Source organism: Spermophilus citellus (assembly GCF_964194105.1).
Source record: "Spermophilus citellus genome assembly, chromosome: 1".
Taxonomy (NCBI): domain Eukaryota; kingdom Metazoa; phylum Chordata; class Mammalia; order Rodentia; family Sciuridae; genus Spermophilus; species Spermophilus citellus.
The window spans coordinates 115,468,093-115,484,609 of record NC_138182.1 but is presented as its reverse complement, the minus strand read 5'-3'; the positions used below and the strand labels follow the sequence as shown (position 1 = coordinate 115,484,609).

The 16,517-nt window shown below is 37.9% G+C and overlaps 1 protein-coding gene across 1 annotated transcript in view; it reads left to right on the top strand.

Moving 5' to 3' along the window:
• Positions 1-5,163, top strand: part of LOC308652202 (uncharacterized protein) — a gene marked incomplete at both ends in the record, with an annotated part of 36,490 nt that extends 31,327 nt beyond the window's left edge. The window contains 2 exons of the mRNA XM_081299982.1: positions 3,156-3,388; positions 4,341-5,163. Of these exons, the coding sequence (XP_081156108.1) occupies positions 3,156-3,388; positions 4,341-5,163 (1,056 nt within the window). The remainder of the gene's footprint in view (positions 1-3,155; positions 3,389-4,340) is intronic.
• Positions 5,164-16,517: the final 11,354 nt, after the last annotated feature.

Genomic DNA, 16,517 nt, shown 5'->3' with positions numbered 1-16,517 from the left:
ACTCTTCTACTTGGCATAGTTGTTTTACAGCATGAAGTCATAAAACAAAAGGGAGTCACATTTGCTCCTACTACCACAGTATCAAAAAATATAAAATACATTTAATCAAAAGCTTATAGATTCTTACATGAAAATATAACAAAAATAATGTCAAAATAAAAAAAAATATGATAAGTAAGCAGAATGATGTTTTGTGTCTAGCATAAGAAGTCTTAATATTATTAAAAATATAGATCTTTAAATGTTCTATAGCTTCAATGCAATCATTGTCAAAAATTTTAGCCTTCTTTTCCTTTCAGAAAAAAAGTATTGTAAAATTTATTTAGAATGAAGCTGTGCTGAAAAGCTAAAAATAGTCTTGAAAAGAACTGACCAAAATTAAAGGCCTCACACTCTGTTTTCCAAGACAGGACCTTGACAGAGAAGAGGACACTAGGTTATAAATTGAGTGTATAATTGAGGTTCTGGAATTGGCTGAATTGTTTAGACCTAAAGTTACCAATTCTCCTACTGGTACTATGGAGAGTACTGATAATCCTTGGTGTGAATGGTTTAAAGAGATTTGTGAAGTAAATGAATTTGATGTACCCAATTTGCCAGTTGTAAAAATCAAGGCGTGGGGCTGGGGATGTGGCTCAAGTGGTAGCGTCCTCATCTGGCATGCGAGGGGCACGGGGTTCGATCCTCAGCGCCACATAAAAATAAAGATGTTGTGTCAACCAAAAACTAAAAAATAAATATTAAAAATTTCTCTCTCTCTCTCTCTCTCTCTCTCTCTCTAAAAAAAAATCAAGGTGTTCAGTGACTCTATATGTGATACCTTTGAACAGTTCTGAAAACCTAAGAAATATGATGATGTAGATTGGTTGATTCTGGCTTCCCTGGGCGAACTAAGAAGAAGAATTATCATCTCAAAAATTCAGTTTCTTAGCTGCAGTCATGTGTAAATGATCTGAAAGCTGCTAAGTGTTTTCTGAAGGAGACTCTCTGTCTTGTAGTCATAGGGCTGAGGTTGCTGAAAACCAAACACAAACCCTAATCCTGCAATTGGCTGAATTAAGCAGAAGTTTAACTCTCAGCCTTGGAAGGTGTCTGCAGTTAAAGTGAGGGCACTGCTTGGAAAAGAATGGGACCCTGCAAATTTAGATGGTGATATATGGGAGGAGGCTGAAGTGGCTGGGGTTACTCATCTCCCATACTCTGATGGGTTTACTTTACCAGAAGTTGTTGAGCCCCCACTTTAGCCATGACTGAGACATCCCTACCCACACCCTGTGTGGCATTGGTTTCTCCACCCTTACTGGAGGGAACTAGACCTGCTTTGCTTCTGGAAACAGTAAAAACCTTCTGTGATTTAGTTGCTCAGCATGAAGATATTCATACTCCTTAGGACCCACATTCACCACCCACTTTTGCCTCATGGCCTATAACTGGATCCAAATCTAAGCAGCCCCTAGAGGTGAGGTACAGAGTGTGACCCCCAAGGAGGTACCCCACGCTCTGAAGGAACTTCTTGGGTTTTCTAATTCATACAAGTAGGGGTCTGGGGAACATGTGTGGGAATGGATTATAAGAGTGTGGGATAATGGTGGGAGGAACATAAACTTTGGTCAGGATGAGTCTATTGATATTGGCCCATTAAGCAGAGATTCTAGATTTAATGTAATAGCTTGCATTGTTTAAAAGGGTACTATTATTTTGTTTGGATGATCAGCTGATGTATGTGTCCAAAGATGACCTACTATAAATGATCTGGAAATGACTGACATCCTTGTATTGGCATCAGATCAATATTGGCATTGGAATAACCATTTTAGGTCAGGAGCCATTTTATCTAGAGGTTCCAAAGTTCTGATTCTGAGGCAATGCTGCTTAACTTTCCATAAGAACATGTACCTATGTTGTGATGGAAAAAACGTGAGAGTTAAGCAGTCCAAGGGGAGAAATAAAGAATGTCCACATGCTTCTGCCCTAGTCAATGCTTTATTTACTCAAATCACTCAATAAAATTTTTCTCTATAGGTTCTTAATCAAGAAAACCACAACTCTTAATGCTAAGCACACCAATAGACATAATCAATTCAGAACAAACAGTTCTAGATTAATTCTAAGCACTGCAAGCACACTTAATCATGACAGGCTCATGACAGATATTCCCTCTGCATGCTAAGCTCAGATGTCAGATCAAAAGTCTCCAGCCTTAGGTTTTAAGTCCAGGAGATGCACACTCTCTCAGACCATGGTGATCAGGTCAGGAACCAAGGCAGGCTTCTCTTGGGATGGTGCTGATAGTCGGTGGAGAAAATGAAGGAGAGGGTCATAGGGGAGAAGTTGTGGCTCTCAGTAGGTTCAAGATGTTGCAGTAGAGTCTGAGAGTGGCGAGGAAAATGCAGAGGATCAGCAAATGGTGAAAAGTTTTGGGATGTCTGTCCAGGTCCTCATCACGCTCTCAGAGTGAGGGCATCAGCTGACTGAATATCTGTTCATTTGCTCCATTATTTATACCAAATTTTAGGGCTTTTCACTCCCCTTTAATGCCACCAGGGCCTCTCAGTGACATCACTTACCCTGGGTTAGAACATCTGGTCGGTGGTCAGAGCCTGAACTTTTCATCTTTCCCTCTTATTAAGCGAGGACAGCCTGCCAGAGGCTTCACTCTGAGTTTGTCAGGGTGGAGGAAGTGACTTGTTGGTGCCTGAGGGACACACTGCAGGGCTCCATAGGTGTGCCTGGTGAGACTGCAAGTTTCAAACTGGAGTTTTTAAAATGGAGTTGCTTAGACTCAGACCTGAGGCCATCCTCACAGCCTGCAAAAGGATCAACCCCAATCCATCTTGGAAGACAACTCCTACATAGCATATGAAATTCTTCTTGTGGGCTGTAAAGCTGCTCTGTGAATGCAGACAGGCTGCTATTCTCCTCAGAGGAACAACCTTGTTGGTGTGCTACTGACAATAAATCTCTTGTGTGAGATTCCAGTGAGAGGCATGTTCTTTAGACTTTGTGTCAACTCTGCAAATATCCTTTCTCCTTGTTTTTTCTATTGATGAGGGAATCCAGAGTCTCAAAGAGATTGGAATGCTGGAGGGGATCAGTCATGTGCCACCTTCTCCTCCATACCTGAGCAGTTCAGAACATGTGTGCTTCACCAAAAGTATAAGAAACACATTTATGAGGGGAGCAACAGCATCCCTGAAGGGCTCTGTCATTGCTCTTCTCTGCATGCCAGTCTTTACTGTGGGAGCTGGGGTCAATCAATGGAAGACTTCAATGTGATGGGCATGATTGAATCTCAGGTAGAAAGAGGTCAAGTGGCCTTCTTCGTGACAAAGTGCCTCTTTGGTGACAAAGATGGTGTGGTAATAGTTATCATAATGGGCAGCAAACGGTAAGAAATGAACACAATGGCCTGACACTCGTGATCTCTGGTGTTGGATAATTAATCATGGTGTTTCTAGAAGCCAAATAAATGGGAAACCCACCAAATTCTTACTTGACTTATATTAACAGAAAATTTCCAGGACAAATTGTACAAAAGTCTGCCCCAAATCATAACACCATAGAATCACAGCTCCTCAATCACTTCCCAATTTTGAGACAATTTACAGATCTAGAACCCGTTGAATGAAGGTGAGGACAGGTCCCATTGAGGGAGGACCTGGGTACAATATCAAAAATCTTTATTGTTAATCTTTCTCCCATCCTTCCCCAAAGGGACCTAAGTCCTTTTACCAGAGTAACTGTACACTGGGGAAAAGGCAATGATCAGACTTTTGTGGACAACTAGACACACTCTCTGAACTGATATTGATTCTGGGAGGTCCGAAACGTCATTATACCCTTCCAGTAAGTATAGGGGCTTATGGAGGTCAGGTGATTAGTGAAGTTTTGGCCAAGGGCCAACTCACAGTGGGTCCAGTGGGCCCCCCAATATATCCTGTAGTTATTTCTGAGTTTCAAAACATATAATCAGAATAGATAGACTTCACACTTTGGAAATCTCACACATTGGTTCTGTAATCTGTGGAGTGAGGGCTATTATGATGGGAAAGTCTAAAGGGAAGACTCTGGAATTGCCTATACCTGGGAAAACAGTGAATCAACAGCAATAGCGCATCCCTGGAGGGATTGTAGAGATTTATGCCAACATCAAGGACTTGAAGGATGCAGGGGTGGTGATTCCCATGACAGCCCCATTTAACTCTCCTATCTGGTCTGAGCAGAAGACAGATGGTTCTTGGAGAATGGAAGTTTATTATCATAAGATTATTCAGGTGGTGACTCCTGGTACTTGGTATGTGGCTATTGATTTGGCAAATGCTTTTTTTTTTCCTATCCAGAAACAATTTGCTCTCAACTGACAAGGCCAGCAGTGTACCTTCATTGTCTTTCCTCAGAGGTACAAAAACTTTCCAGGTTCTGTCAATTTTGGACATGTGCTTTATTTCCATCACTGTCCCCAATGCCTTTGTCAACTCTCTCACTATCAACTGGGTCATTTCAGTGACTGGTTGTGCAACACAGATCTTCTTGGTCCTTTTTTGTGCATATGTAGAGATTTTGATTCTCTCTATCATGGCCTGGGTCCGCTATGTGGCTATCTGCCAGCTCCTCCAGTACCCCCTCATCATGAACCCTCAATTTTGTGTCCGCATGACCCTGGCTTCCCTTCTCAGTGGTCTGCTGTATGCAGGGGTGCACACTGGGAACACATTCCGGCTGTCTTTCTGCCAGTCAAACGTGGTACACCAGTTCTTCTATGACATCCCCTCTCTGCTGAGGCTCTCCTGCTCTGACATCACCAGCAACATGGTCCTTCTTCTTGTCTCTGCTGTGGTCATTTGCGGTGGCTGCTTCCTTTTTATTGCCCTGTCATACATTCACATATTTTCTGCTGTGCTGAAATTTCCCACCAGAGCTCCAGGGAAGGCCTTCTCCACCTGCACACCTCACATCCTCGTGGTGTCCGTCTTCATCAGTTCTGGCTCAGGTGTGTACCTGAGGTCCTCAGCAACCTCTGACACCCTCCAGGACATGGTTCTCTCTGCCTTTTACACCATGATTCCTCCCTTCCTGAATCCTCTTATCTACAGTCTCAGGAATAAACAGGTAAAGGAAGCTGTGAGCAGAGTAATTCAAAGACAGTTATTGTCAGGGAAATAATAAAGATAACATTTCAACATCATGCTAATTTCATTGATCTTGGTTCTTAATTAGATACAATACTCTTCATATTTATGCTTTACAAATTACATTGTCTACCTTTCTATTACCTTATTAGAAGCTGAGTTATTTCATAAGCTATTTTTCTGTGTCTTACCATATCATTTCCATGAACCTATTATAGAAGGTGTAATTTCATCAATGCATCTTTTAATGATTAAATATAATTCAATATATTTGCTGAAATCATTTGTGGTTATGTATTTTAAAGAATTATCCCATATGTCAATTACCTATATCAAATTCTGACACCAACAAAAACTCTAGGAGAGAATTTATTCTCATATAATTTGCTCTTATTCCAAACAATGTAGAACCTACTTGTAAACACTGTAATGCATAATTTGTCAATTTATTTAGTCATAAAATATATAAAAAATCAAATCCTAAAGAAATTGTAGCCAAAATGTAAAGAATTTTTTTTTGTATGTTCAAACAGCAACTCTTTATTCCCAAACTCTCACTGGCACTCTACACACACTTCCCGGGAATCCACTCCCTCTACCGGGCTCCATGCACCAATTCTCAAAATGTAAATAATTTAACAGCAATATTTTTCTCCATCTGTACCAGGCATAAGAAGAGACTCCTTTCTGTGAAATAAAGAGAGGGCAATGGTTAATGCACCCTGTGTCCCAACAATCACATCTTTCCACAGGGAACAGAAGCCTGTGATTCTTTGGACATGACAGGGGCCAGTCTTTGATTATGTCCATGAATTGATGTCAGTTTTCTGATGGTTTGTCTTCCACATGTCTTACTCCTGTAGTGTTGTGCTAATGACTTAGTCCTAATAATAATGTAGAAATGGACCATAGTTGTCTGGCACATATGTCTGGGCCATGCCAACTCTTACATTTCCCCTCACTTTTCTTGAATTTGTAATGTAAACTTATATCTTTTATTGTGATAGTCATTGTGTTGTTTTTGTTGCTGGTAGTGTTTTATTTATTTATTTTTTAAATTTTAATTTGTTATATATGACAGCAGAATTCATTATAATTTATACTGCACATATAGAGCAAATTTTTTTATTTTTTTTTAAATAAATGACAGCAGAATGCATTTTCTTTCTTATTACACATATAGAGCACATTTTTTTATATCTCTTTGTATATAAAGTATGTTTGCACCAATTCATGTTTTCATACATGTACTTTGGATACTGATGTCCTTCATATTCTGCCAACATTGCTAACATCCTCCTCCCTCCCTTCCCCTCCCATCCCTCTGTCCTATCCTTGCTAATCCCCTGCCCCCTCCCTTCCCCTCATATCCCTCTTCCCTATCTAGAGTTCATCTATTCCTCCCATGCTCTCCCTCCCTACCCACTATGATTCAGTCTCCTTATGTCAGAGAAAACATTTGGCATTTGTTTTTTGGGATTGGCTAACTTCACTTAGCATTATCTTCTCCAATGCCATCCATTTACTTGCAAATGCCATGATTTTATTCTCATTTACTGCTGAGTTATATTCCATTGTGTGTACATGCCACTTTTTTTTTTTATACCTTAATCTACTGAAGGGCATCTAGCCTGGTTCCACAGTTTTGCTATTGTGAACTGTGCTGCTATAAACAATGATGTGGCTGTTTCTCTGCAGTATGCTATTTTTAAGTCCTTTGGGTATAGACTGAAAAGAAGGATAGCTGGGTCAAATGGTGGTTCCATTCCAAGTTTTCCAAAGAATCTCCATACTGCTTTCCATATTGGCTGCACCAATTTTCAGTACCACCATCCATGTATGAGTGTGCCTTTTTCCTCACATTTTTGCCAACTCTTATTGTTGTTTGTCTTCATAATAGCTCGCATTCTTAAAGGAGAGAGATGAAATCTTAGAGTAGTTTTTATTTGATTTTCTATAATTGCTAGCGTGATGAACTTTTTTTTTCATAAATGTGTTCATTGATTGTATATCCTTTTCTGAGAAGTGTCTGTTCAGGTCCTTGGCCTAAATATTGATTGGATTATTTCAATTTTGGTGTTTAACTTTTTGAGTTCTTTATATGCCCTAGAGATTAGTGCTCTATCTGATGTATGAGGGGTGAAAATTTGCTCCCAAGATGTAGGCTCTCTATTCACCTCACAGATTGTTTCTTTTACTGAGAAGAAACTCTTCATTTTGAATCCATCCCATTTATTGATTCTTAGTTTTAATTCTTGCACTATAGGAGTCTTATTAAGGAAGTTGGGGCCTAATCCCACGTGATGAAGATTAGGGCCTACTTTTTCTTCTATTAGGCTCAGGGTCTCTGGTTTAATTCCTAGGTCCTTGATCCACTTTGAGTTGAAGTTTTCTGCATGGTGAGAGATAGAATTTTAGTTTAATTTTGTTGTGTATGAATTTCCAGTTTTCCCAGCACCATTTTTTGAAGAGGCTATCTTTTTTTCAATGCATGGTTTTGGTACCTTTGTCTAACATAATTGTAATTTTGTGGGTTACTCTCTATGTCCTCTATTTTGTACCATTGTTCTCCCAGTCTGTTTTGGTGCCAATACCATGCTGTTTTTTGTTACTATTGTTTAAATTTACATTCTAGTACAGTGATGCCACCTGCTTCACTCTTCCTGCTAAGGATTGCTTTAGCTATTCTGGGTCTCTTTATTTCAGATTAATTTCATGAACGTTTTTTAAATTTTTATGAGGAATACCATTGGGATTTTGATTGGAATTTCATTAAATCTGTATAGTGCTTTTGGTAGTATGGTTATTTTGATATTAATTCTGCCTATCAAAGAGCAAGTTAGAAGTTTCCATATTCTAATATCTTCTTTGATTGCTCATTTTAAGGTTCTGTCATTTTCATTGTATAGTTGTTTCACCTTTTTCATTAAGTTGACTCCCAAGTATCTTTTTTTTTTTTTTGAGGTTATCATGTATGGGGTAATTTTTCTCATTCCCTTCTCAGAGGATTTGTCACGGATATACAGAAATTCCTTTGATTTATGGGTGTTGATTTTATATCCTGCTACTTTTCTGAATTCATTTACTAGTTCTAGAAATTTTCTGGTGGAGCTTTTTGTATCTTCTAGGTATAGAATCATATTGTCAGCCAATAGTGCCAATTTGAGTTTTTGTTTTCCCATGTGTCTCTTTAATTTCTTTCATCTGTCTAATTGCTCTGGCCGGTGCTTCAAGAACAATGTTAAATAGAAGTGGTGAAAGAGGGCATCCCTGTCTCCTTCCAGTTTTTAGAGGGAATGCCTTAAATTTCCTCCATTTAGAATGATGTTGGCCTGGGGCTTAGCATTGATAGCCTTTATGATGTTGAGATATGTTCCTGTTATCCCTAGTTTTCCTGGTGTTTTGAACATGAAGGAGGTGTATTTTGTCAAATGCTTTTTCTGCATCTATTGAGATGATCATATGATTTTTGTCTTTAAGTCTATTGATGTGATGAATTACATTTATTGATTTTCATATGTTGAACCAACCTTACATCTCTGGGATGAATCCCACTTGATTTTGGTGCATGATCTTTTTGATATGTTTATGTATTTTATTTGCCAGAATTTTATTGAGAAATTTTGTATCTATGTTCATTAGAGATATTGGTCTGAAGTTTTCTTTCTTTGATGTGTCTCTGCCTGTTTTTCAGGATGATATTGACCTCATAGAATAAGTTTGGGAGTGCTCTCTCTTTTTCTATTTACTGAAATAAATTGAAGACTATTGGTGTTACTTCTTCTTTAAAGGTCTTATAGAATTTGGATTTGTATCCATCCGGTCCTGAGCTTTTCTTGTTTGGTAGTAGACTTCTGATGGTGTCTTCCATTTCATCACTTGATATTGGTCTGTTCAAATTGTATATATCATCCTACTTCATCCTGGGAAAATTGTATGACTTAAGCATTTGTCAATGCCTTCAATATCCTCTACTTTATTGGAGTGTATGTTTTCAAAATAATTTCTAATTATCCTCTGTATTTTTGTAGTATCTCTTTTGATAGTACCTTTTTTATCACATATGCTGATAATTTGATTTTTCTCTCTCCTTTTCCTCATTAGCATGGCTAAGTATCTGTCAATTTTTTTAAATTTTTCAAAGAACCAATTTTTGTTTTGTCAGATTTTGCAGTTATTTTTTTTGCTTCAATGTCACCTCTAATTTTGATTATTTCTTGTCTTCTACTGCTGTTGGTATTGATTTGTTCTTCTTTTTCTAGAGCTTTCAGATGTAGTGTGAGGTCATTCATTTGTTGACTTTTTCTTCTTTTAAGTAATGAACTCCATGCAATGAACTTTCCTCTTAGTACCACTGTCATAGTTTCCCAGAGATTTCAATATGTTGTGTCTATGTTCTCATTTACCTCTAGGAATTTTTCAATTTCCTCCTTGATATCTTCTGAAACCCATTGTTCATTCAGTAACATATTCTTCAGTCTCCAGGTGTTGGAGTAATTTTTATTTTTTATTTTGTCATTGATTTCAAATTTCATTCCATTATGATCTGATGAAATGCAGGGTAGTATCTCTACTCTTTTGTATTTGCTAAGAATTGCTCTGTGGCAATTTATATGGTCTATTTTAGAGAAGGATCCATGTGCTGCTGAAAAGAAGGTGTAGCCACTTGATGCTGGTTGTTATATTCTATATATGTCTGTTAAGTCAAAGTTATTAATTGCATTATTGAGATCTATAGTTCTTTTTTTTATTCAATTTTTGCTTGGAAGATCTATCAAGGTGTGAGAGAGGTATGTTAAAGTCATCCAAGATTATTGTGTTTTGGTCTATTTAACTGTTGAACATGAGAAAAATTTGATTAACATAGCTGCTCAATTGTTTGGGGAATATATATATATATATATATATATATATATATATATATATATATATGATTGTTATAGCTTGTTGGTATGGTTCCCTTGAGCAGTATATAATTTCCATCTTTTTCCCTTTTGATTAACTTTGGCTTGAAGTCTACTTTACTGACATGAGGATCGAAACCCCTGCTTACTTCCACAGTCCATGTGAGTGGAATGATTTTTCCCAACCTTTCATTATCAGTCTGTGTATGTCTTTTACTAACAGATGAGTCTCCTGGAGGCAGCATATTGCTGATTTTTTAATCCAATCTGCTGGCTTATGTTTTTTGATATATGAGTTTAAGCCATTGATATTCAGGGTTATTATTGAGACATGTTTTGCATGTCCAGTCATATTTATTTACTTTTGTTATTTAACTTGACTTGATTTTCTTCTTTGATTAGTTTTTTTAGGGTACTACCTCCCTCTGCTGATTTCATTGTTGTTTTTTGTTTCCTCTTCATGGAATATGTTTCCAAGGATGTATTGTAGTGCCAGTTGTCTAGCTAAAAATTCTTCTAACTTTTGTTTATCATGAAATGTTTTTATCTCTTCATCAAATCTAAAGCTTAACTTTTTTAATGAGAGAGTGAGAGACACAGAGAGAGAGAGAGAGAGAGAGAGAGAATTTTTTAATATTTATTTTTTATTTTTCTGCGGACACAACATCTTTGTTTGTATGTGGTGCTACGGATCGAACCCAGGGTGCACATATGCCAGGCAAGCACGCTACCACTTGAGCCACATCCCCAGCCCCTAAAGAGGAGACTAAAGAGGACCCAGGATGACAGAGGCCTGAGGAGATTATGATGGAGGTGACCTGGGATTGAAGTGGTCTGAGCTGTTATGGAAGTATTCAACCATGAAAAAATCTTCCTTTCAGTGTATTCAGTCAGTATTTTTTTGTACGATTATGAAACTGTGAAGAAAAAATATAGGGCTGTGGTTGTGACTCTGTGGAAGTGTGTTTGCCTCACATATGTGAGGCACTGGGTTCAATCTCAGCAACACATGAAAATGAATAAACAAAATGAAGATATTGAAATTAAAAAGAAAGAAAGAAACACAATAGAAGATGTCAAGAAGACTAAAGCAATTTAATTTTTAGGCAAAGGAATCTTTAACTTCATGGTGCTTTTTGGGAGTTGCCCCAGCTCAAAAGACTAACTTCCCCATCCCCCAAGAAGAGCCATCCAATGGTGAGCCCTGCTGGCTCACATGATCCTGCTATCTAATGGTGAGTGCTGCTTGCTCACATGATCCTTACCCACCAATCAGACTAGCCCTGCTGGTTCACATGATCCTTATTCACTAATCAGACTAACCCTTCTGGCTCACATGATCCTTACCCACCATTTAGACTAGCCCTGCTGGCTCGCATGATCCTTACTCACCAATCAAACTAGCCCTGCTGACACATATGATCCTTACTGCCCCAATCAGAAAGCACCCCATGTCAATTGTAAAACCCTCCAGCCATGAATCTGTCATAACTGTCAAACCACCCCCAGCTCTATAAATATGGAGAGCTGTTCCTCAATAAATGGGCATTTTCTCCGACAATGAGCCTTGTTCTTTCTTTCAGTGCTGAACATGAAATATAAACACAACAGGGTAAAAATAGAAGTTTAGGAGAATGTCAGCTGTGTGTATGAAGACCTTACTCTGATCTGTTGAAGAAGAAAAGAGAGCCCCAGTGAGAACAGGAACAGATGCCTGTTTGATGGTGTGTGACCATGAGACAGCACCACTCATGTCCTGGGGAGCAGCAGGAGAGTAGCCAAGTGTAGTTAGGACACCTCAGTTTACTGTAACACCAGATGCTCTCTGACTGTCCTTCAGTGGTCTTACCTCTGTGTTCCTTCTATGTTCTGGGTCCTCGGCCTCAGACAGTGTGGTCTGTACACCTACAATTATAATAGGTAAAATATACCTTAGTTAATTTTTAGGATATCTGTTATTCTATCCACCAGTGGCCAAGTCAAATACTGACTTCTATTCCTGGACATTTTCCATCTTTTCACAGTCCATGAGAGTTCAAGTCAAATAACCCTGTTGAAATAGTCATTAATGTTGTCTCCATTGCAGTGAAGTAGTTCCCATTGCACTCTTTTACTAGCATGTGAACACCCTGGGTCCATCCAGTGACATGCCTGCTCATTTAGTTCTCCAATCTTACAGACATTGTGGCCTCAAGACAAGGTGAATATCATTCTTGGTGACTGTAGAGACAGGGTCTTCGTACTTTGTATATTTGGCTGCTTTAATACACATTTTTTTTTCTTTAAACTAGGTACAAGGTATGGGGTTAGTAGCTAAAGACAATGAAGAAAATTCCAGAACAAGAAAAGAAGACCTCAATACAATATCCCTGACAAGAACATAGCAAACCTTCTCAACAAAATGTAGCCAAAAAATTCCACAGAACACCAAAATCAGAATACACCATATTCATATGGTATCAATCCCAGCATGCAATAAAGCACCTACAGAAAATCACCAACAAATCCTACAGTGGGTTAACAGAACAAAGGGCAATTCATCCATCAATAGGTCGATTTTGAAAATGTTGGTGTATACATGTAATGGAGCTTAATTCATCCATTCAAGAAATAAAATAGTGATAAATGCTACAATGTGGACTTTCTTTGAAAATATCAGGCTGATTCAAATCATGAAAAATAGCACATATTTAATAATTTTAGTCATACAAAATAATCAGAACATATATATTCAAACATGGTGATTACACTTAGTGGTTTCCAAAGTAAAGATAAACAGGGACTATGTGCAATGGATTAGATGGTTCATTTAAAAAATTACAAATACTTGGGAACAAGAGGTAGTTGAAAGTCATACAGTTTTGTCATGTGGTAAATAATATGGAATTGGTAACCACAAACTGTTACAAATTTAACTTCATGACACATGAATTTCATCTCAATGATAAGAAATTTTGCTGCTGAACTGCAGACAGCCTTAGATGTTTCCCACTTACAGGTTGAGGTGTGAGTGAGAGTTGCCCCTAACCCTCAGTGTTAACTGATCACCATAAACAACCCTAACTCACACTGAGGTGAAGGAGGGCAGAGATGAAAACACACTGTGAGCAACACCAGTCTTTCCTCAGTGTTACTAGATTCTCAACGTGACTAAGCATGATGTCCAGCACAGAAGTTCCACTTTGCCATACACTGTCCACGTGGAAAAATTAGCACACATTTCCTTATTTTAAGTACTACCAAGAGAACTACCAAATGCGAAAACTCCCAGCTTCCCCACTTCCAGAGGAAAGTACTTGTGGCAGCCCTTCTTCAAATAATTTCCATTAAAAATATGATAACCCTTCCTCATACTTGTTTTTCTGAACTTCATGCTACCTGATTGTGGTTTTATTTTGGTTCCAAATTTTTGTTTTTATACCAAATTCTACATATGCATTTGCACTCCTTAAAGGACAATGTAGTTCTGAACACTCTAAAGTTATTGAGGTCAAACAATAGAAGCTAAAGCTTATTTCTTACTTTAAAAAAAATCCAGGTTCCTAAAGTAATCATATTTTGTAAATCTGCAGGAACACTCTGAGGATCTACGCAAGTTAGGTGGTGATTCATATATTTTATCACATCCAAAATTTAAAGTTTCATGAGACTAATCCATGAAAAAAATCAAGTCAAATTTGGAGAAGTGTTCAAGTTGTAGTTAAAGCAATATGCAAAAATGAAATAAATTAAGCTCATGTGATTTAAACTACTTACTGGAGAATTTACTAAATTCTTCTGAAGAAACTAAAAGAGTACATTGTTTAGTAGGAAAAAGAGAACAGAAATGAAGAAAATATATCTGTAGTTCTATGCCAGCTTCCAGATCTTGAACACATGTTTATTTTTCCATCTTATATTTGACACAAGTGTTTAAGGGTTGTCAGCAAGGACCCCTGGAGTGCCTGGAAGACAGAATTGAAGAGTGAGAAGCTGCATGATTTTCCATATGGACTTGTCTCATGACCCATCACCTTCTAAATTTGTCAAATTGTATTATTTTATGATTTCTATCATGGTAAACTGATTACTTAAAATACCAATATATTTCTTCTTTCCAAAACATCACCATCTGAAACAACTGAGGCCCTATTGGTGTCATCAGTAATGTTTGTTGACAGATTACTGCTGCAAAGAGATCTTACCTTTCAAGTGCACAGGGCAGTGGGCTTGCATGACCTCCCACCAGACTGCATTGTGTGTGCTAAGGAAGTGTAGAAAGGGCAGTGACTGTTTGGGAGCGACTTCTTTGTAAACCAGTATTAAAAAGAAAGCCAGTTCATGTGAGTGTTCAGTCAACAAAGCCACCAGGTTTATTAACCATTGTGCAGGAAGTCATGCATTTGCACATAAAAAATACAAAGATGAATGATACAAGGTCCCAAATTAACAAATTTCCACAGACTGATCTCCATTCTACACAAAAGGAGGGAAAAAATTAAGATTATTCAGCAGTTTCCAGAGAAAAGATTGCATTTGAACCTCATCTAAAGACCAGTACAAAGTAAATGGATAAAATTAAACCATTATGTCACAGTAGAAAAGGGCTCTATCAACAAGTTCCAGGATATATTGTGAACAAGAACATCACTCAGGCTTGAGCTTTAGGTTTGTGTCATGGAGAAATGGGGGATATGACAAGAAACAGATTGCAGGTAGACTGAGTAGGACCTCTTGAACTTCACCCACACTGTGAAATTAGCTGCACCTTACCTGTGTCTGGCCACCCACCATCTCTCTGGGAGACACACAAATTTCCAGAGGAGCCCAGGAAGGCTCAGCAGGATGGTCATTTTACTAAGGGTGTGTTTAACTTGTCAAGGTGCTGAGGAGGACCCAGGATGACAGAACCCTGAGGAGATTATGATGGAGGTGACCTTGGATTGAAGTGTTCTGAGCTCTTACAGAAATGTTGAACTATGAGCAAAATCTTTCTTTCAGTGTATTTGTTCAGTATCTTTTTGTGTAATCATGATATTGTGAAGAAAAAATATAGGACTGGATTTGTGATTCAGTGACAGAGTGCTTGCCTTGCACATGTGAGGCACTGGGTTAAATCTCAGCAAAACATAAAAAGGAATAAACAAAATAAAAATATTGAAAATAATAGGAAAGTAAGAAATATAATAGAAGATGTCAACAAGACTAAGGCAAATTTATTTTTAGAGAGAGTAATCTTTAACTTCATGGTTAACGATTACAACAGGGTAAAAATAGAAGTTTAGGACAATGTCATCTGGAGGCTATGAGGACCTTACTCTCATCTGTTGAAGAAGAAAATAGAGTCCCTGTGGGAATAGGAACAGGTGCCTGTCTGATGGTGTGTGACCATGAGACAGCACCACTCATGTTCTGGGGAGTGAGCAGGGAGAGAAGGGGACAGCAGAGAAGCCAGGTGCAGTCAGGTCACATCAGTTTACTGTAACTCCAGACCTGAGATCTCAGAATGGGAAAGTTTGGTGGATAACTTTCCTCATGAGAAATTGTTTTTTTCATGTTCATGAGAATAAATACTCCAACATTATGAATCATTTCCTACCTAATTTTTAAAATTTTGATTTGAGTTATTAATGTAGAAAAAATGAGAAAATACTTTGGACGGTAACATTAATTAAATAAAATGAAGGTGACTAAAATGGAGAACAAAAGGAATGCATGGTGACCCACATGGTCATGGAGAAGAGGAGGTAGGCCACCCTAGAAGTGCTCTGCATGGAGTAAAGAGAGCCCCTGTGTTCTGCAACTGGCAAGGCCAAAGGGAAGGAATTACTAGTCCTTTTGGAAATATTGTTTTACAGTCAAGAGTCCTAGCTGCTACATGAGGAATTCCAGATGGAGTTGTTTTCTCAGCTGGTTTTATATTTCCTCTACACCATCCATTCTTTCGACAGCCCTACTAAGTCCTTTTAGAATAAGAAGGTTTATGATTATACAGTTGATATTGATGCATGTAACTTGCTTTTGATTTTTATGGGGGCTCACAATGAAGATTTTACCCTCAGTTTTAGGTGAGATTTTTGGCTCAAACTTTAGGATAAAGCTGGAATTTATTAGACTATCAGACACTTGGAGATGGGCTAAATTCATTTTGCATTGTGAAATGAACATGAGTTTTGGAGATCTGTGGTTGAAACATTATGAATGGTATGTGAGGTGTCTAATGTTCCTGAATTGAGGCAGGAATTTTCTTTCTTTCTTTCTTTCTTTCTTTCTTTCTTTCTTTCTTTCTTTCTTTCTTTCTTTTCTTTCTTTCTTTCTTTCTTTCTTTTGTTTTTTCTTCCTTCCTTCCTTCCTTCTTTCTTTCTTTGACTTTTTGCATTCCTGAGTGTTTTTATCAGAGATATAAAATCTTGTTTTCACACAAGATTTTTTTAAACAAATGGGGTATAATATCTCCTTTTTCCAAGTGTACAGAATCACATTGATTATATAGACATGTATATAC